The sequence below is a fragment of the Aulonocara stuartgranti genome, assembly GCF_965226115.1.
Source record: "Aulonocara stuartgranti genome assembly, chromosome: 18".
Taxonomy (NCBI): Eukaryota; Metazoa; Chordata; class Actinopteri; order Cichliformes; family Cichlidae; genus Aulonocara; species Aulonocara stuartgranti.
Window position 1 is genome coordinate 36,203,896 of NC_138954.1, and position 21,495 is coordinate 36,225,390.

The 21,495-nt window shown below is 47.8% G+C and overlaps 2 protein-coding genes across 2 annotated transcripts in view; one reads left to right on the forward strand and one right to left on the reverse strand.

Moving 5' to 3' along the window:
- LOC309693624 (acyl-coenzyme A thioesterase 11-like) overlaps positions 1–6,266 on the forward strand; it is an 8,080-nt gene extending 1,814 nt beyond the window's left edge. The window contains exons 3-12 of the mRNA XM_082513039.1: positions 618–679; positions 880–999; positions 1,089–1,227; positions 2,145–2,200; positions 2,313–2,379; positions 3,141–3,224; positions 3,297–3,430; positions 5,344–5,511; positions 5,585–5,711; positions 5,784–6,266. Coding sequence (XP_082369165.1) covers positions 618–679; positions 880–999; positions 1,089–1,227; positions 2,145–2,200; positions 2,313–2,379; positions 3,141–3,224; positions 3,297–3,430; positions 5,344–5,511; positions 5,585–5,711; positions 5,784–5,912 — 1,086 coding nt within the window. The 3' untranslated portion in view covers positions 5,913–6,266. The remainder of the gene's footprint in view (positions 1–617; positions 680–879; positions 1,000–1,088; positions 1,228–2,144; positions 2,201–2,312; positions 2,380–3,140; positions 3,225–3,296; positions 3,431–5,343; positions 5,512–5,584; positions 5,712–5,783) is intronic.
- Positions 6,267–6,355: 89 nt separating this feature from the next.
- On the reverse strand, positions 6,356–14,277 carry fam151a (family with sequence similarity 151 member A). The gene is made up of 13 exons (XM_082513030.1): positions 14,179–14,277; positions 13,864–14,021; positions 11,640–11,780; positions 11,385–11,534; positions 11,153–11,315; positions 10,787–10,844; positions 9,406–9,495; positions 9,176–9,252; positions 8,919–9,055; positions 8,504–8,650; positions 7,664–7,770; positions 7,409–7,588; positions 6,356–7,024 (listed from the first exon to the last, which is right to left on the reverse strand). Exons 1-13 carry the CDS (start codon positions 14,241–14,243, stop codon positions 6,728–6,730), a joined length of 1,770 nt encoding a protein of 589 aa, XP_082369156.1. The 5' UTR covers positions 14,244–14,277; the 3' UTR covers positions 6,356–6,727.
- Positions 14,278–21,495: the final 7,218 nt, after the last annotated feature.

Genomic DNA, 21,495 nt, shown 5'->3' on the forward strand with positions numbered 1-21,495 from the left:
CTATGGACAGTGAACACCTGTGTGGATCAGCACGCTTGTATTCAAATGGTTTCCACATGTGATGGTCTGCTAGAGGATGCAGAGAGCCATAGCCCCGCCCCCCAGGGCATGAAGCAGGCATGGAGGAGATCCAGGCCCCAGACATCCAGAGGCCCCAGAGTGCGAGAGCCCAAGGAGGACCACCGGAGGGGCATCCGTGCCACCCTCATGGGAAGGGCTGAGGAGAGCCCCAGATGAGGGGTCACCCAGCAGCCACGGAGCAGAAGCCAGAGGGGGCTGCAGTGGCGTGCCCGCCGGCTCTGCCGGCAGCCAGCTGTGCCTGACTGAACCGAGCCCGAGGGCCCCCCACGCCCCGGAAGAGGCCTGACCGAGCAACAGGCGCCAGGCCCCGCCAAGTAGCCACCGGGACTGAGCTGCTACATACCTGAGCGCCCAGCCCCGGGCAGAGCGATTTCTGAAACAACACGAATGGCTGAACTTGTGTCTAAACATCTAACTTTGACCTGTGTGTATGGATCCTACACACACCCAGCTGTTTTACATGTGACTGTTCATCAGTGTGTGATGGTACCGCTGAGACTTCTGCCTGTCAGATCATTGCTGTGTTTGAATCCCAGGTGAATACATTTGGAGGGCAGATCATGGCCTGGATGGTGAACGTAGCTACAATCGCTGCCAGGTACAGTCACAAACACGTCCTTCCTTCATATTTTTACCTAAAAATAGGATGCACCATTGTGACCTTTGACCTCCACATTCTGATCAGTGTAGTTCAGCCCTCGTGGCAGATTAAAGGATCTGTCCAGCTGTGTGAGTAACCTGAACACGGCGAGCACGTGGGAGGTCGTGGCCTATTGTCTCTGTGCTCTCTGCTTGCAGCCGTCTGTCTCAGGCTCATCCCACCCTTCGAGCCATCGACATGTTCACCTTCAGAGGACCTTCTCAGGTTGGAGACAGATTGCTGCTGAAGGCGATAGTGAACAACGCCTTCAGAAACAGGTATCCCAGAACGCTGGCAGAGACGCAGCACTGCAGCTGTGCAGCAGACAGAACCACTGGTTGCATACTGACACGTGTCCTTACTGCAGCATGGAGGTGGGCGTGCGCGCGGAGGCCTACCATGAGGAGGGGCCTAACCGACACATAAACTCCGCCTTCATGACCTTTGAGGTGCTCGATGATGGCGGGAAGCCACGCACATTACCACGGATACGACCTGAACCCCTGGTGAGTTAAACTAACGCTCACAAACGGCTCGTTAGCGTGCTGCATCCATAAAGTGTCTGGATGTGACGCGGCTGTCTGTGATTGGCTAATACTGACTGAAAGACATGAAATCTGCTTCAGAATTTGTGGTATGAAACCGTACTCTGATTGGCTAACAAGGTGTCAGCTATGAACGTTTCACAGCCAGACTCCTGATAACAGCTGATCTTCACCCAAGGTGAGCTCAGAGGCAGCGGTGGGTGACATCAGTGTAGCTGGGTCCGCCTTTTGCACCGCCCGTGGTGCTGATGGATGGATGACTGCGCAGCAGGAAACATGGCCTCTGCGTGCGTTTTCCTTCCTTTGTTTCTGGTGGAAGCGTCACAGCGTCCGTGGCTCACAGGCCTGAGCACGTCCACATGCCCCGTCACTGTGAACGCTGTTATTATGAACTCCATTCAAATGTTGAAATCATGTAAATACAGCATTACTATGATTGTTCCACATTATACACCTGCAGGAAAGCTCGGTCAGGGGAGTGTGTGCTGGTGGGGTTAAAGTGTGGAGCAGTAGATTGACAGGATAATGTTGGTGTCAGCTTCATTCACGCTTCATCTGTGGTGAAGCAGCTTGTGGAGATCGTCCTGTAGGATAAAACACGAGTGTCATAAAGAAGGTGCAGAAACACTCGATTAACCATTAAGCCGTGACGGCTGAGCAGCGATCAGAGCTTCACATCATGTTATCGGTCATAAATCCGTCTGATGGAGCGGCCTCGCTGTAGTCGTGGGTCGTTATCAGCATGAACAAACACCGAGTAATAACACTCCACTCAGTTTGTGCCACAGATCGGTGTACTGGTCATAAACTGGTGCTGGGAATCTGCCCGCTGTGTTACACACTGGTGCCCTCTGCCTGTGTGTCCGTCTCATTTACAGGAAGGACAAAGGAGGTTTCAGGAGGCAACGGCCAGGAAAAAGATCAGGCTGGACAGGTACATGTCTCCAAACAGCCCCTAATGCACCGTCTCTGCAGCTACATCAGCGTTTGTTGTGCAGCTTTGTGCACAGTGCCATCATCCTGATGCAGCATTCCTCTGTGTTTAGGAAGTACATCATTTCCCGCACGCAGGGGGAGGTGCCTCTGTCTGTTCCCTGGGATCCCACCAACCAGGTGAGGAGAAGCTCCACGCCGTCACCTGTACTGCTCACGTTAGTCCTCGTGGACTCACGGGAGAGAAACTTTCTTTATATACATGTGTGTATTACTGTATTACAAATAAGACAACTTGGCACCTTGTTACTAGCAGCTTGTCACAAACACATCATTAGTTCTCATTTCTGCAGCTGAATCTACCGGACATACGGGACATAAAACAGTATTTTTGCACCAATAAGGTGATTTCCACAGCTGCTCGTCAGCTGATGATGATCCTGTCACAGCCTGTGCTTGAGCTGGACACAGTAAACCTTTAATAGTTTTCTCAGCTGAGTCTCTTCACCCACATCAGCGTCTCAGCTGTGTGTCGGTGCTGCGTCGTCACGACTTGTGGGACGTGATTTCTGTTTCTTTCTTAAAGGATGTTCAGTGATTTGTTCCACTGCAGTTTGTATGATCTGACCGAGCAGACCTCAGCGTGTTCATGTCGTCCCACTTAGCTCCAAACCTGAGCCACAGTCAGACTCCCGCCGTGCCTGCAGACTGATTTAGTCGACTGAACCTCTGACAGGCCGACGTGTCGCACCGCTGTGCTTCACCTTCACTGCAGATGAGAAATAGTGCTGCAGCAGTTTGTCTTCATTTTGCACCCTTAATACTTACACTGTTAGACGGCGCTGATTCATATATAATAAGTAGTATTTGAATGGCGGGAGGCGGCCTGCTAACGCTGAGCTCTGGAGATGAGTTTGTGGTTCCTGTGTTTGTGCTTCCAGGTGTATCTGAGCTTTAACAACGTCTCAGCTCTGAAGATGCTGGCAGCCAGAAGCAGCTGGCGGCTGAGCTGTGAGAAGGACCAGGTATGTGCGTCTCACTAATGAGCTGTTTGTTTGTGTGAGTCTGCCCATCGGCGCTTTATGTTGTGTTCACAGGTTCAGCTTTACACCCTGGAGCAGAAGTCCATGCTGAGTTTCAAGATTGAATGTGAGGTGGACGTTCCTGCTCACAGAGCCTTTGATTTACTCGCCGAGCTGAGCAACAGGCCGAGCTGGGACTCGCATTACAAGTAAGACTCTGGGACTCGTCTGTTTGCCCGTTGCTACGAGTCAAGTTCAGCGGTTTCTGTGCGCGGCCTGTTTCGACTCGCTGCCTCGGTATTGTTCTCCGATTCCAATGATGGACTTTTCTGAGGTTCAGGGTTAAAAATAAGCGACGTGTGGTTTAGGTTCATGCTGCTCACTTTGCACTGAGGCTGACATGTTAAGGTTAAAGTGACATTAGCTGTGAGGGCCTGTCTGTCTCTTTATTCTCACGTTTACATAAAAGGGGAACGGTGGCTCTCCCCCAGCCGAGCCAGCCTGCAGATGAAGCTCATCCTAGCTGCTTAGATTTGCAGCCTTACGCTTTGCATTGATCTCATGACCAGCAGGTGGTGGAAAGAACGTGGTGAGCAGCTCTTGAACCCAAACTCCCCTCGTCTGTGGAGGAGGCGGAGCTTTGTCTCCGATGCCGTCAACACCGTGGGCCTGTGCTGGTGGAGCAGACCACTGTGGGAAATCCCAGTTTTAAAACAATAACTGGATGTTGTGGATCGGTCACTGAGGTATCGCAGTGCTCAGCTTCCCCTGGAAAGTTATTTTTCACAGAGCTGAAAAGGAGGCGTTAACTCACTGTTGAGAAGATCTGGGCCCCCATTCCATCCTGGCTGTGGGACACCGGACCAGATCTTCACCCTCACAGGACGTCTGGAGAGAGGTTTAGAAGTGCTCTGTAGACTCGGACAACCAGGTACCAGGACGGCGTCTGTGGGGTGTATCGCAGCGGTCCATTTAGAAATGGAGTGAAAGCTGTGGCTGCTCCTCAGTAGGAGGACTCGAGGGTGTGTGACCGATCCTGTGTGTGATATTCACGAACAGGATCTCTAAGTGTAGCTGATGTGAGGAGGGCAGCTTCCTTGTTTTTGCAGATGATGCAGTCCTGTTGGCTTCATCACAGTCTGACCCTTAATAAGGACTGGATGGATGGTTCAGAGGCCGTGGTTCTCCGGTGGAACGTCGCGGCAGGAGTCTGCCCCAAGCGAGGGTTTTTAATACGTTGGATTGTAAGGTGGAGCACGAGCTGTTTATGCAGTGATGTGGAGTTTAGATTTACAACTCCATCTAATATGCTATCATTGCATCAGGCCGGGGAGTTTGCATGTTCCCCCCGCGTCCCCCTGGGTTCCCCCTGGGTTCCCCCTGCGTCCCCCCTGGGTTCCCCCCGCGTCTCCCTGGGTTCCCCCGCGTCCCCCTGGGTTCCCCCTGCGTCCCCCCTGCGTCCCCCCTGGGTTCCCTCTGGGTTCCCCCTGCGTCCCCCTGGGTTCCCCCTGCGTCCCCCCTGGGTTCCCCCTGCGTCCCCCCTGCGTCCCCCCTGGGTTCCCTCTGGGTTCCCCCTGCGTCCCCCTGGGTTCCCCCTGCGTCCCCCCTGGGTTCCCCCCGCGTCCCCCTGGGTTCCCCCTGCGTCCCCCCTGGGTTCCCTCTGGGTTCCCCCTGCGTCCCTCTGGGTTCCCCCGCGTCCCCCTGGGTTCCCCCTGCGTCCCCCCTGGGTTCCCCCCTGTCCTCCAGCTTCCTCCACAGTCCAAGACATGCAGTTAGTGGGTTGGGTTAACTGGAAACTCTCGTGTTTAGCCCTGCGACCGACTGGCGACCTGTCCAGTGTGTACCCTGCCTCTAAGACGGCTAGGATAGGCTCCACCCCCTGCGACCCTGAGAAGGATAAGCAGCAGAGATGGGTGGAGATCTGGGTGATGTCATCACCAAGCCCTTTGTTATGTAGTTTTCCCCTTCAGTGTCCCTATGCACGAGCTCCACCCCTCAGCTGGTGAAGCACAGAAGCAGCTGTTTGCCTCTGCGTGGATACCTGTGGAGTGAACTGCAGCTTAGTCTTTAAACAGTGCTGCCAGTCCCCTTTTTAACAGTGTGTATGTGTTTCCTCAAACAGGAAGTGCGAGCTGATTCAGCTGGTCGACAACGATGACTTCATATATCGTGTGGTGACTCCATCGGTGCGTCATGGCGCGATGGGATCTCCCACTGCAGCCAATCAGGCAAAAGGGATTCTCCAGGACTTCATCCTGTTGGCCTCCAAAAGGAAGCCATGTGGCAGCGGGTCAGTAGAGCCAGATCCATCCACCTGTGTCCTGCAGGGTTTCCTGATGCGTTCCCTTTCTGTTTTCCTTCAGAGACCCGTATGTCATCGCCCTGCGCTCCGTGTCCCTGCCCACTCACCCTCCCACTGAAGGCTATAACAGAGGAGAGGTTCTGTGTGCTGGATTCACCATACTGGAGACCAAAGACAACAAGTCCCTGGTGAGAAAAGCAGCAGTCGTACATGTGCTCTTATCACAGCTGGCTGTTATTAGTATGTTGTCTTTCTTTCAGATCAGCTACTTTAACCAGGCGTCTCCGGAGGTCCTTCCCTACATCTCCACAGATATTGCCGGCCTGTCCTCCTCTTTCTACCACACCTTCTGCTCCTGCAGCCAGTACTTGACCAGGAACAGACTGTGACAGTGGCAGCAGCCTGTCCGAGGCTCTCCTCAGCACCAGACGCTACTGTGGGGACAGCCTGCTTGGTTTATGTGGCGGGAAGACTTTATGATCATTTCATGGATTGATACAAAGGTCAGCAGTAACAATCGACGTGTTAAGTGAGTAAAATCAGCCGCTGTGTCAGTGACTGAGCTGCTGTTCATGTTTGTAGGTTAAAGGTACATGACTGTAACAGCTGTACAGGTGTGGGCTTGTACTTAATGCAGGTTCATTTTAACACTATAACTGTTTGCTGCAGTTCAACATGACGTGCTGGTTTAAAACATGAATATTCACTTTTTCCACTGAACTACAATAAAGTGCTGTGTTGTATTTTTCCTTGTTTTAATCGAGTGATGGATGATTTTCTTTGTTGTAAACGTTCAAAAATCAGCATTAAAAGTACCAAGTGAGCCTCTGAGAGCACTGATGCCACCTGTGACACTTTAAAGACACATTTATGGATGCAAATAATGCAGTGCTGCAGTCAGTAAGAGAGGCGGGCTGCATGTGAAATGTTAGCTGCAGCAGGAGAGTGTTTCATACGTGTTCAGCTGCTGCTGAATCACAAACCTCGGACAGGCTCACACAGGCTAAGAGGCTAATTCTGGTTTTGGACTTGGTTCCTTTAATAGAATTTATTATGAATTTTATAATAATCATTGAATCATATATATACAGTATAATGATGTTAACTTCAGCAACCCAAAGCAGCAGCATTTATATACACACTGAGACTCTGTGGTGACTATAAAAGCACATTTAAACCTGCTCTCAGCCCACACGTGCTCTGATCACTGAGGTAGAATATACAGGCTTCTGCTTGCTCTGCCTGCACGCTGTGCACGGAGCTCCTTCACCACAGTGACAGCTGCACCACCTTTCTTTGTGTCCACCTCAATTATAAAGTCGTATTTGTCCATCATTCCCAGTAAAGCATAAAGCTGCTCCTGCCCCGTGGGCAGCGAGGCTGCATTCAGGTGTAGAGCCACCCTCTGTGACACCGCCGCTGGGATCCGAGGAGGCCATCTGTGCTCAGCCAGGACTACAGTGACGTATGGAAACAGGCGCTCGACTGTGGACACAAAGACCTGGAGCAAAGAGAAGGACGACTATGAAACAGCCTAAAATGACACGTTTCCATCGTCTAACTGGATCGGCACTGGACATTGTTGGAGTGAACTTGAGCTTGGCTGACCAAGCCTGAGCAGCTAAAAAGCCTTCATGACGAACAGAGGATTGCATTTGCTTGGGGACCGTCTGACAAACATGCAGCTTATACAACTGTTCTCTCTGTGGGGGTGTGATAGTTTCCCAGCCAGGGTGGACCCTCGAGGAGGCTCCAACATTTACACCTGCTCGATTCTAGTTGGATGGATTTCCAGCCAGGTGTGTTAAACGTGACATGCGTCTGCTCTGTTCTTTATTAACGTATTGTCTGCAGACACTGCTTCGGGGGGATCAGATGTGCTTACTGCTGTGCTGTCGCTGCTCTGTAAGCCCTCCATGCTGATCCACACAGGCCTGTGGAGCTCGTCGGCCCCGTAGGCTGACTGCAGCAGGTTAAGAGAAGCCTCCAGCAGCTGCTGACTCTGGACCCTCAGGTAAATTCCCCAGGAGGTATCAGCAGCCTGCCCAAGGGTCTGAATAACATCCTGAGAACACACACATGATTGGCCTTAATAAAAATGTAACCTGGCTGGTGGTTGGCTGGTGATCTACAGATATACCTGCAGTGTGAGGAGCTCTGAGCTCCTTCCAGAACCTTCTACCAGAAGGACTCCAGGTCGACTGCTGTCAGAGGTCACACGAACGACCAGCATCCCGCTGCCCCCACCTGTTAGTGAAACAGAGTATCAGTGTGACTTTAAGGTGGTGCGACAGCAGCATGTGCAGGTTTACAGTTTGACATCATCAGGATGAACAGCTGATCTGTGACATGCTGCATTATCATGAGGTGATGAGGAGACCGCAGCTGTGAAGGGACGGACAGGCTGTGACCACGACTGATACTCAAAGGGCCAAATGTTAGCCGCACCTCTGCAGCAGTCACTTCCCCGTTGTCCAACACGCCGCCTCGGTCCACTGCGGCTTCAAACACTGATTTCTGATCAAGCAGCTGTGCTCTGTATTCTCTGCTCAGCACAGCTGTGAACACTTCTGGCGCTTTCATTTCTACCAAAACAACAGATAGTTTGCGTTTTTCACAATTGTTACTGTAACGGTCAAAATCCCAGGACATCAGCTTTTCTGCCACCAAGAGTCACTAAGAACATCATCCTGATGACCGATGTGAACGAAAGGTTCAGCTGCCACATGACTTCAGTGCATACAGCAAGTTCACTTTAAAAATACCTTGAGAAAAAACTCACGAGGGATCTCTGAATGCTTCGTGGCACAAATGAGGCAGTTTCTTGGTGTTTCTGGCGACAGTGCCCCGCTGTCATTCATGATGTTACCACCAGATGTCGCTAGCATATGTAAAGTACAACTTTGAGAGCGTGCTTTGCCCGGGCGTTTCAGTCTGGCCCGTTAAAATCAGGTTATAAACCCTGAGGTGTAAAACCTGCCTGAAAGCTGACGGAGCAGGGAGGCCCGGCCGGTGACGGGGAGCAAAGGCACAGCCAGGCGGTTCATGAGGTCTGAGCTGTAACCTGGGTGGAGAAACTCCATCAGATCTCCTCCAGGATAGAACCTCCTCACGCTGTCCTGCTTACCTGTGAACACACACAATGAACCAGGAAGAACTAAACAGAAGCAAACTCTTCATCTCAGAAGAAGCTTAAACAAATGCACACAATGAGCAGAAGGTTCAGTTTCCAATGATTTTTCATGTAGTTTTCTAATAATGTTTTTCTTTAGTCTTCAACAACAGTCAGAACTCACTGAAAACAAATCTGTTGATTTGAATAAATCACACACACACAATTATTATTTTACCCAAACATAGTCTGTGTAAGTCTGCTCCATATGAACGCTCCTCACCTACAGCCTGCTTAAATTCTGACAGCGTGGGTTCATATATGTCATAGTAGACTTGCCACGGGTGGGTGTTGTCACGGACAAACAGCAGGTCGCTGACGCTGGGGTTAACAGAGCCCTGCCACAAAGTCAGGCTGAACCTAGACACAAAACATGACAGTCAGTCTGTGGCGCTCATGGGCAGCGAGCAGCCCCCAGTTACTGGTTTGATTAGCAGATTTCCAGTCATTGCCATAGTAAACGTGGAAGTTATCTGTTACCGTGGTGACTGGTTGAGGAGCCAGCTCAGGTGCTGCCAGCCGCTGCGAACCAGCATGGCGTGGACTGGGAACGTCACCTAAGAGACGAAACGTTGACCAGTCAGCTCTGCCGTTCTCCGACACCTCAGAGCGTTCTCATCCCAGCACGCAACACACCGACGATTTGTCCCAGGCGTGTTGGGATGGGAGCGTGTTGAACTGGGACCACTGAAACCTGGATTCACACTTACCCTTTGAGGTACGTCTTTGATCATGTTGTACATTTCTTCCACCGTGGCTCTGGAGTAGGTTTCGTTTGTGAGCTGGTGAATATAGAGGACCTAAAGAAATAAAGCACATACAGCTGTTATTCAGTCAAAAATATAAACCATGTGTTTACCATCTCCACTGTGGAGGCCAGGCCTCCATCACTCTCCATGATGGGATGGCATGTTGCTGCAGGATGCTGCGGTAGCCATGCTGGGTCAGTGTGCCTTCAGTTTAAAGAAATCTCCACCAGTGTCACCAGTAAAGCCCCCCACACCAGCAAACCATCAACCCCATGCTTCACAGTGGGAACCGTGCATGTAGAGACCATCGTTCACAAAGTGGAACCAAAGTTCTCCAATTTGGACTCATCTTGTGTTTCTTGGCCCAAACAAATCTCTGCTTGTTGCTTTTCCTTAGTCGTGGTTTCTCAGCAGCTATTTGACCATAAAGGCCTGATTTGTACAGTCTCTACTCTACTCAGATGTGTCTCTACTCTGTGTGACATCTATCTGGGCTCTAATCTGAGCTGCTGTTAACTTGTGATTTCTGAGGCTGGTGACTCGGATGATTGTATCCTCAGCAGCAGAGGGACTCCTGGTCTTCCTTTCCTGGGGCGTCCTCATGTCAGACAGTTTCATCGTAGTCTTGATGGTTTTTCTGACTGCACTTGGGGACACATTCAAAGTTTCCGACTGACTGACCTTCAGCTCTTACAGTAATGATGGGCTGTTGTTTCTCTTTACTTAGCTCATTGGTTCTTGCCATAATATGAATTTCAACAGTTGTCAAATAGGTTGGTACACAGCTAACAGCCCTGACTTCTGCACAACACGACTGATGGTCCCAACACCACCAATGAACCCTGACAGGCTCACCTGTGAGGTGAAACCATCTCAGGTGACGACATCATGAAGCTGAGAGAAGGCCGCAGCTCTGTCAACAAAACAAAGGGCGGCTACTCACAGGACTCTAAATGTATTTTAGAGTTATCATTGTTTTCTTTGCTACATAATTCCATATATCTTGCTTTGATGTCTTCAGTATCTACAGTGTAGAAAGTAGTAGAAATAAAGAGAACCATGAAATGAGAAGGTGTCCAAACTCTTGATGGGTGATGCATGTCAACATTAATTCAACTGTCTTTAATTTTAGGGATCACAGGAACATAAAAGCTGTTTTGTCTACTTTAGCTCAAAGGATCTTTTTGAAGCTCAAAGTTCTTCTTCCAGCTTTGAATTCTCTCATAAATGTCAGTTCAGGATTCCTTGAGTCTCTTCCTGTTTCTGACAGGAACATTCCCAGAACCTCGTCACATGCCTGGTATAATGGTTCAATGGGGTTCTTACTGCGAGCGTGCCATACCTTCCACCCAGGAGACAAAGTCACATCTGGAAACTTGTCCTGAATGAGTTCCAAAAACCTGAAAAAAGAGGGAGACATAAACATGGACTGATTCTTACGTAGCACTTTCCTGCTCTCCCAAGTCTCCACACCACACTCACCCAGTCACTTTCTTCTAAGCTTTTTAGTGCTTCCTAACTACATTCGTGCTGAGATCGGAGAGCGACCTGGGGCTAGTATCATGCCCAGGGACACTTGGCATGCAGACTGGAGGATCCAGGGATCGAACCACCAACCTCCCGATCAGTCTTTAGATGTTAGACATTTTCCCTTCCTAATTCTGAACTCTGTCCAAGGGTCTGTGTCCGGTCTAGCTGGATTTCATACCTGCTTCCATTGACTGGAGCTACAAAGCTTGGGACGTTGGGGCCTCTGAGGATGTCTGCATTCAGCCACACAGGTCTGTTTATTCCCTTGTTGCTTTCCTTTTGTTTAAGCAGGTCCAGTGACAAACCCACTGATTCCAGAGCCTTAAAGTCCAACTTGATGCCTGCAAACGAACACGCCTTTAAAAACTGTGATCAGATGGACTTTCTGTGGAAACAGTTCTGATCTGTACCTTTTCCAGAAGCCAGTACAGCATCTAACCATTCGTCGAGAGTGTTGTCACTATATATGTCGGGAGGGTGTGCCATGATCGGCACTGGCTTTTCATCAGGGGTCCCATAACCCATGAGAGTGACGTCAGCTTCCAAGATCATGGTGTCACCTGGAAAGATGACAGGAGGCGGTGCTTGTTTTGTCTGTACCTGACTGTAGGTTCAGGCACCGACACCATCAAATAATGCAGTGTTGTCTGTGTGAGTGTTTTTACCCATGAGCGCTTTGTACATGTCCTCCTTGCTGTTGGCTCGGTGAAACCACGTAGCCAAAAGGCCGTCCGCTTCACTGATGTTCCCCGTCTGCACCAAGTACTCCAGCATGTCTCCACCAGAGAACGAGGCAGAAGACGGAGCTGAGGAACACGATTGGACAGCAAGACAGTGACGGAGTCATAGGTACGTAGTCCCTGTCACAGCAGAACTGGGAGCTTTCAGCTAAAACAGCCGACGGTGTGTTTGGGGAGGCTGCTCTTTGTTGGGAGAGCAGCTTGTTTAAAGTTCATTCATTTCTTCAGCTTAAAGATTCTGTCAGCTGAAGCGAGACAGATGGGATTTGGCTTTTAAAGAAGGTTGCAGATACTCATGAAGGCAAGGCAAGTTTATTTGTATAGCACAATTCAACAACAAGGTGATTCAAAGTGCTTTACAGAGACATTAGAAACAAGAACAAATAAAAAGCATGATTTAAAATTGATTAAAACAAGCAAGCAAACAAACAAACAACAGTATATAAAATCAAAACAGATAAAATCAGTAGTTAAATGTTAGTTTTGAAATTTAAGCTTAAAGTGTGGATTTGGTGCTTTATTCAAATGCAGCTGAGAACAGGTGAGTCTTCAACCTGGATTTAAATAAACTGAGTGTTTCAGCTGATCTGAGGCTTTCTGGGAGTTTGTTCCAGATATAAGGAGCATAAAAGCTGAATGCAGCTTCTCCGTGTCTGGTTCTGACTCTGAATGCTTTTTTCTTAGTGTCTTTTTTAAAGAAGCTACTGTCACATATTACTCAAAGAGACCAAGGTCTAACGGCACAAAACACATCGTGTAACATTATCTTTGTTACACATTTCATGTCAGTTGATTCAAAAGTCACACAGTTCAAAGCAGCCGTGTACTTTTTGTCCACATGACTATGGTCCTGTCATAAGACCAGAAGCCAAATGATGAGCACTCATGCATCATGGCATTGCAATGAGCTGCAGTATGATATCAAATGAACTTTGATCACTGTAATCACTGATTTTAGCAGCAGCAATATAAAGTTGTGATGCTGACACAGCGAGTATTTAAGTGTTACGTTTGGAGAAGGCACACTGCTGGAGGCTGCAGCACCCTGTGAAACCCTGCAACACTGTGGGCTGTTTCACCTGTGCAAAGACATCTTACTGTCGCTGTACACTCAGGTGAACTCTACATGCAGTAGGTATGTATGTCACAACACTGCCAGTCGTGCACTTTGAGCTTCCATTCGACTTTCAGAACCACGGCTAAGCCTACAGTCTGTGTTTGGCCTTATTAGACAGACACGGTGAAGAGGAAGGAGGGGGACACACGCAGCAAAGGGCCGCAGGTCGGACTCAAACCGTGCTGCACGTGGTCGCCTGCTCATCCAACTAAAGCAGCGCCCTGGTCTTTACAGTGAAACGTGGTGATGATTAGGTTAGGTAAAAGCAGTAATGTCACAGTTTACTGATGGTGTACATGACAGCAGTTAAAAAATCCTGAACTGAAACATTTGGAAGAACTATGGTGCAAACAGAAAACAAGAAACAAAGCTTTGGCACGTCTGCTCAGATTTGACTGTTGTTCAGATCCATCCATCCATCCGTCCATTTGCTTCCGCTTATCCTTTTCAGGGTCGCGGGGGGCGCTGGAGCCTATCCCAGCTGTCATAGGGCGAAAGGCGGGGTACACCCTGGACAGGTCGCCAGTCTGTCGCAGGGCCAACACACAGGGACAGACAACCATTCACACTCACATTCACTCGCACATTCAAACCTAGTGGCAATTTGTATTATCCAATTAACCTATCCCCACAAGCTGCATGTCTTTGGACGGTGGGAGGAAGCCGGAGTACCCGGAGAGAACCCACGCAAACACGGGGAGAACATGCAAACTCTGCACAGAAAGACCCCGGCCTGATGGTGGAATTGAACTCAGGACCTTCTTGCTGTGCGGCAACCACCGTGCCACCGTGCTGCTCAGATCCAATGCAGAGAAAATGCTTTGAAGGCCACAGGTGCTGCAACCAGCTCCAGCTGGACTCTGATATTATTGCAGTTGTATATAATACAGTATATAAGTACAAAGTACTGTGAAATGTACCTCTGGTGATGAGTAATAAATACATTTACTCAGGTATGTTTCATCATCTGGATCATAAACAAAGTTGCATCATTGTTTTAACATATAAATCGTACATATTGTAAAAATGTACCTGGCGTCTTAGTGAGCAGCACAACAGGTACAACGATGACAGTCAGCAGCACGATGAGCACAACAGCCACAGACGACATTATCAGCAGTCGTTTGGGCAGCACGCCACGCTTCTTTGGGCCTCGCTCCACTCGCTGGTCGTCAGCCTCGGGCTCCATCCTGTGGGGATACACGATTAATGCTCGTCGGTCTATTCTGTGTTAGAAGCAGCATTTCAGCATGTTGTAGAGGTTTACCTGACCTCACACATGCATGTCTCACAAGTGTACATGCTGCTTCATCCATTTTATTAAAGAGCAACTGATTTGTCTCCAACCTGTTTTGCTTTCCTTCTGATCCTCCAGCAGTTCGTTCATCTCTCCTTTTGTCCTCTCCTGCCATTCTCACACGTCTCCTGTCTAGGTTCAAATGTCTAAGAAGTCGGAGACCTCAGGGAGCGCTCACTCTTCTTTTATACGATCCTTTATCTCAGGTGCAGAGAACAGTTTTCCTTCTGATAAGGCACTGTGATGGACCGAGCAGTGAAGGAAACTTAGGCACAGGTTAAAGTCCAAAAAATGATTTTTTATTTAACCCAAAAAACATAATTGGTTAACTCATGCAAAAAGAATCAAAATCTTGGGCCCATAAAAGAGGTCAAACTAACAAAACTCTACTCAAAGTTGACAACACAACTGATAACTCAAACAAACTGACCTAACTTAACGAGACAAAGGGGAAACTTAAATAGTGGCTGATCAGCCCACAAAAACAGGAAAAGGGGTAAAACACACAAAACCTAACTAAACCAAACATAATGAACTCCAATTCCCCCCCCCATGGTCCCGAGTTATGGCGTGAACCAATTTGTAGCCTTCCTTTAAAGCTCGCTCCGCCCCTTTTCCACCTCTTGGCTCCTTAATCAAGGGACTGGAACAGCTGCAACTAAGGTAACTCAGAAAACAAAAGATTAATCATACATAACAGTGTAAACTAAAATGTGCGCACTTATTTTAGAATGCAGCGTTATGTGGATATATGAATTAACTAAACCAAAACCAGTTATTTATTGTTCTGTAAATAAATTCCTATATTTCTATATTTAAAGAAAGAAATGTGAATGCAATATTACTTATAAGCCTCTACACTAACATGGTGATATTACCACTGTGTGGCTGTAAGTGCAGCCATCACACACTCCCCTCTTCAGATCTCTCCCTGGGACAGCGAGAGAGACAGTCTGCAGTGCAGTTATCCTTGCCGGGGATGTGGTTGATGGTGAACCGGAATGGCTGGATTGCAAGGTACCATCGCGTGATCCTTCCATTTGTGTCCTTCATTCTCTCTATCCATTGAAGAGCCTTGTGGTCTGTTTCCAATATGAACTCCCGTCCAAGAAGATAATACCTAAAGGAGTCCAGGGCCCATTTGATGGCAAGTCCCTCCTTCTCGATGGTTGAGTATCGCACTTCCCTCGGAAACAGCTTTCGGCTGATGAAGGCCACTGGATGACGCTCTCCAGGCGGTCCCTGTAACAGAACAGCTCCCAATCCTCTCTCCGAGGCATCAGTCTGAAGAATGAAATTTCTCTCAAAATCAGGGCTGTGCAACACTGGGCTCTTACTCAGAGATTGTCGTAGGTCCTGAAAAGCCATCTTAGCCTCCTCTGTCCAGGTGATCTTATTGGGACTTCGGGCACCAGTCAGATCCGTCAGAAGAGCTGCCCTGGTGGAGAAATGAGGGATAAACCGATGATAGAATCCTGCCATACCTAAAAATGATCTCAGCTGTTTTCTGGTCTCTGGCAAAGGACAGGATTCTATGGCGGTGACCTTATTGACTTGAGGTTTTATTACTCCATTTCCAATCACAAACCCAAGGTACTCAGTTTCAGCCTTGGCAATGGCACACTTAGCTGGATTAACAGTCAACCCTGCAGACTGAAGACGCCCCAATACCTTCTCCAGGTGTTTCAGGTGTTCTTCCCAGGTAGAACTGAAAATCACTATGTCATCAAGGTAGGCTGCAGCAAAATCAGACATGTCAGACAGTATCTGGTCCATCAGTCTCTGGAATGTTGCCGGGGCACCATGCAGTCCAAAGGGCATGGCTTTAAACTGGAACAAGCCCCACGGGGTCCGGAAAGCAGTCAGCTCTTTTGAGCGCTTAGTCAGTGGTACCTGCCAATAACCCTTGCAGAGGTCTATTGTTGTCAGGTATCTGGCCTTCCCAAGACGCTCAACCATGTCATCAATGCGGGGAGTTGGATATGAATCAAATTGTGATATTGCATTCAGGTACCTGAAGTCTATGCAGAAACGGATACTGCCATCCTTCTTTGGCACCAGGACCACCGGGTGGCACCACTCGCTCTTCGAGGCTTCAATGATTCCTAGTGACAACATCAGGTCGATCTCCTCTTTCAACGGGATCAGTAGACGCTCAGGTATCCTGTAACTCATTCTCCTCACAGAAGCTCCATCTTTCAACACAATGTCATGTTCCACAATGTCCGTTCTACCAGGATTTTCACTGAACACATCTAATTTACACAGGTTTCTCACCTGAGCCTGTCTTTCCTCAGGAAGATGGTTTAGATCCAGGTCCTGAGGAGTGGGTTTTGGCAGATACTGATCATCCACTTCCTCCTCCTCCGAAACCTCCCGGATCAGAAAGACATCTGCTTTTGGTCTCGCCACCCATTCCTTAAGCAGGTTAATGTGCAGTACTCTGCTGGAGCGGGGCTGATCTGGAATAGCGACCTTATAGGTTGTTTGTCCAAGTTTCTTTTGGACCTCATATGGCCCTTGCCACTTTGCTAACAGCTTACTGTCATCACTTGGAAGAAGCACCAGCACCTTCTCACCAGGACTGAAGGATCTTTGCCGAGCTGACTGGTCGTACCAGGCCTTCTGGTGCTGCTGTGCTTCCGCTTTGTGGGCTTGGGCCAGCTCCGTCATCTTCTCCAACCGTTCCCGCATCTGGACAACATAAGCGACAACATTGACAGCCTGTGATCTTTCTTGGTCACCCTCCCAAGTCTCCCTTAGAAGAGACAAGGGGCCTCGTACCTCATGGCCATACAATAGTTCGAAAGGTGAAAAACCTGTAGAAGCCTGGGGTACTTCTCTATATGCAAAGAGGAGGTAGGGCAGCCACTGATCCCAGTCTGTACCAGTTTCATTGACAAATTTGCGTAACATTTGTTTCAGAGTCTGATTGAAGCGCTCTGTTAGGCCATCTGTCTGAGGGTGGTATGGCGTTGTCCTCAGGCTCTTAATCCCAAGGAGCTGGTACACCTGCTTCAACAAAGTGGACATAAAGTTAGTGCCACGGTCAGTAAGAATCTCACGAGGAAAACCAACCCTTGAGAAGAACTGTATGAGACAGAGGGCGACTGCTTTGGCTTTTATTGATCTCAAAGGAAAGACCTCTGGATACTTTGTAGCGTAATCTGTCACAACCAGCATGTAACGGTTGCCTGCCTTGCTCCTTTCTAGAGGACCAACAATGTCCATTCCTAGCCGTTCAAATGGAGTGCTGATAATTGGTAGAGACTGGAGAGGAGCTCTGGAGGGGATTTTAAGAGAAGACTTCTGGCACTGAGGGCAGCTTTTACAGAACAGTGTTACATCCGAGCGCACACCAGGCCAATAAAAATATTTTCTAATGCGGGCCATGGTTTTGTGCTTTCCCAAGTGGCCAGCCCATGGAATGGAGTGTCCCAAGGAGAGCACCACCTTCTGGACTGCTGTAGGAACCACCAACTGCAATGCTGAACCCTGCTGACGATACAGAATGCCATCTTTCAGCAGAAACTCCCCCCTGCTGTTCAAATCTTGCTTAGTTCCTTGGTTCCTCTCTGCAGCTTTCTGGAACAGAGATGTTAGAGATGGATCGTCATGTTGCATTTCAATAATATTAACAGGGATTTTGAAACCCAAAGGTAACTCCGGCTCTGTGCTAGGAGCTTCTCGAACAGCAGTATGTAGAAACTTCTCTTGCCTTCTCTGTCCACGTGACTTACGAGACTTCCCGGGTGCAGTCTCTATGTCTGCATCATAGAAGGGCAAGGCACAGAGTGGGTGTAGGGACTCCTCTTTCTTCTTAGCTTGAGCTCTTGTTACTGCAACATTGCATGTATGACTAGGATTCAGCAAGTCAAACAACACAGGCAGATCTCGACCCAGCACTACTGGAAATGGCAGATTCTCTGCAACACCAATATTTAGAATATACGTTTGTCCTTGTACCTTGATGTACAGATCTGCTGTTGGATATGATCTCTCATCTCCATGAATGCAGCGAACAGGGATTGTCTCCACATTAACTTTATTTGTGGGTACAAAGTCTCAGTGCACAAGAGTCTGAGTACTTCCTGAGTCAACAAGGGCCTTTAATGGTTTCCCATCAACCTCAACTAAGGTCAATTTGAAACCATTCTCAAACTCCACTTTAGGCTCCACACTTTGTCGGGGCACAAAACACATCCGAGTTATTTTTGTAGAATTCTTTGGGCACATAGGTTTTGTGTGGCCCTCCATCCCACACAAATAACAAATCACAGTCTTGGGTGGAGGTCTTGACGGCATATTGACAGACTGGCTCTTTGGAGGCTTACTCACCCCTGCTTTCTGGTAGTGAGGGACAGATTTTGAACCATCTCTCATTTTCCATGCTGTGTGGCTCCATGGCTGTCCTTTTCTCCGTGCTGCTACAAACACATCAGCTAGCTCTGCAGCCGCCGCTGCAGAGTTTGGATTGCGTTCTTTAATCCATATCTGTAACTCAGGAGACAGCATTCTCAAGTATTGTTCTAAAATTAATATTTCACTAACCTCATGCACCGTTTTTCCTTTTGGCTTCACCCACTTCTCATATAACTCTTTCAATCTTGCATATAGTTCTTTTGGATTCTCATCAGGTTTTACCTCCAGTGAACGGAATCTCAGTCTATATGTCTCAGGATTAATGTCATATTTTTGAAGGATAGCTGCTTTAACTTTGTCATAGTCTAGAGAGTCATCCATATCCATATGAACATACGCACCTCTTGCTTTGCCAGTGAGTAAAGGAATCAGATGAAAAACCCAGTCCATTTTTTGCCACCGGCAAACTACAGCCATGCGTTCAAATGTTGTTAAAAAATGTTCAATATCATCCTCCTCTGTCAATTTTTCCAGCCTGGGTTCATAAAAGCGAGACTGACCTGACTGAGGATGTATTTGCTCATTACTGGAGCCAGCACAGGGAGGATCCTCCTCTTCAAAGGACTCTACCTCTGGTTGTTCAGGTTCCTCCATTTGAGGCTCAGAGACCTCCATTTGAGGCTCAGGGACCGGGGAGGTACGAGCTTGCACTTCTACCTGCAACAGCTGAAGCTGATGTTGCAGTGCTCTAAAGCGCTGTTCCTGGCGGGTAAACTCCTCCCTTCTTCTTGCTTCCTGGGCCTCCTGCTGACCCATATGAGAACGAAGCATGGAAATCAGTTCTGACATTGTCAGCTCCTTACCTTGGCTCTCAGTACTATCCACCCCTCCAGAGGCTCCATTTTCCTCTCCTCCTTCTACTTGCTCTACCACTCCAACTGGCTGGTTTTGACAATCTCCTTTTGCTCCTCTGCCACTCCTTCCCATTCTGTGCATGGCTTGATGAGTGAAGAGGGGAAAAAAAGAGAAAAAAAAAATCCTGTGCCTTCAACTGCTGATCCCACTCCTGACACCACTTGTGATGGACCGAGCAGTGAAGGAAACTTAGGCACAGGTTAAAGTCCAAAAAATGATTTTTTATTTAACCCAAAAAACATAATTGGTTAACTCATGCAAAAAGAATCAAAATCTTGGGCCCATAAAAGAGGTCAAACTAACAAAACTCTACTCAAAGTTAACAACACAACTGATAACTCAAACAAACTGACCTCACTTAATGAGACAAAGGGGAAACTTAAATAGTGGCTGATCAGCCCACAAAAACAGGAAAAGGGGTAAAACACACAAAACCTAACTAAACCAAACATAATGAACTCCAATTCCCCCCCCATGGTCCCGAGTTATGGCGTGAACCAATTTGTAGCCTTCCTTTAAAGCTCGCTCCGCCCCTTTTCCACCTCTTGGCTCCTTAATCAAGGGACTGGAACAGCTGCAACTAAGGTAACTCAGAAAACAAAAGATTAATCATACATAACAGTGTAAACTAAAATGTGCGCACTTATTTTAGAATGCAGCGTTATGTGGATATATGAATTAACTAAACCAAAACCAGTTATTTATTGTTCTGTAAATAAATTCCTATATTTCTATATTTAAAGAAAGAAATGTGAATGCAATGTTACTTATAAGCCTCTACACTAACATGGTGATATTACCACTGTGTGGCTGTAAGTGCAGCCATCACAGGCACACACTCTTCAGTGTCCACTTGCTGCCTGACGAGCTGTGAAGCTCTTCTGTTATGTAATCTTCACTGTTCTGGGATTACAACACACCTTGTAACAAATCTCCCTCTACATATTTTGTCCGTGTTTGGAAGAATTGTGCATTACTCCACAGTGCCACACGGAAACATGGGAGGGATTATGGCATGAACATTTTCACATTTCTACAAACATGTTACTTCCCACAGGTTCGTGTGTCAGCCATCTGTCTCATAGTTACAGCACTGGTTCCCAAACTTTTTCTGCTGCGCCCCCTTTGTTTTACAAGAAAAATGTTTGCAAATACAAGTAATCTGCAATAAATTACAGGCAGTAAGAAAATAAACTACTAACTCTTTTACGCTGCGTCCGCACCTACACGGGTGTTTCTGAACACGCAGCTGTTTCGTCCACGTAAACGGCGTTTTCACAGAAAACTGGGATTTTTTAAAACCCTTTGTGTTTACGTGTGGACGAGGAATACAGAGTTTGTCACGCAACGTCAAAGGTATGCGCCTTTTTTCACGTCACGCTGTGGCCACGTTATTGTTTACATGAGATGAATGGCAGAATGGCAGATAGAGACGAAATACTGTTAATCTGACTGTCTGCAGGTTTACACGCAGTTACTGTCCCTCTGTTTACAAAGGCAGAGACGTCACGGTGTCATTATTTTACTGTAGTTGGTTTCTCCTGTGTAATAATGTTCAACATTGCATCAATACATTTTTTTTTGTTACTGGGAGTTGGCACCCTGTTAGTGAGGTTGCTTAAGCTAAGTACTCTTTAAAATGCCAGAATAGGGAGGATGGAGCAGGTTTAAGTTTATTAGATTGATCAGTGTTGCTGAACTATGAAATATTTTTTGCATACAGGTCTAACAGAATAGCTTTAGTGTTGTTGGTTATTTAAACTTGAGTATGAACTTATACAAAATGCAGCAAGATATTAAAAAACAGTTTTATTGATTAAAAACACTATATCGGATTCATATCAGTATCGGCAGATATCCAAATTTATGATATCGGTATCGGACATAAAAAGTGGTATCGTGCCATCTCTAGTCACTATTGGCGACTCCAATAGGGTTACCTGTCAACTGTGGTGTATGTATGTATGTATGTATGGTGAAAGTCCCTCTTTTTGCTCCTCCCCTCACCTGTGGATGGGCGGTGCTGTTACCGTGGTGACAGCTTGGATGTGTTTCAGTCCTGCCTGGTTATCACTGCAGGAATCTTTCAC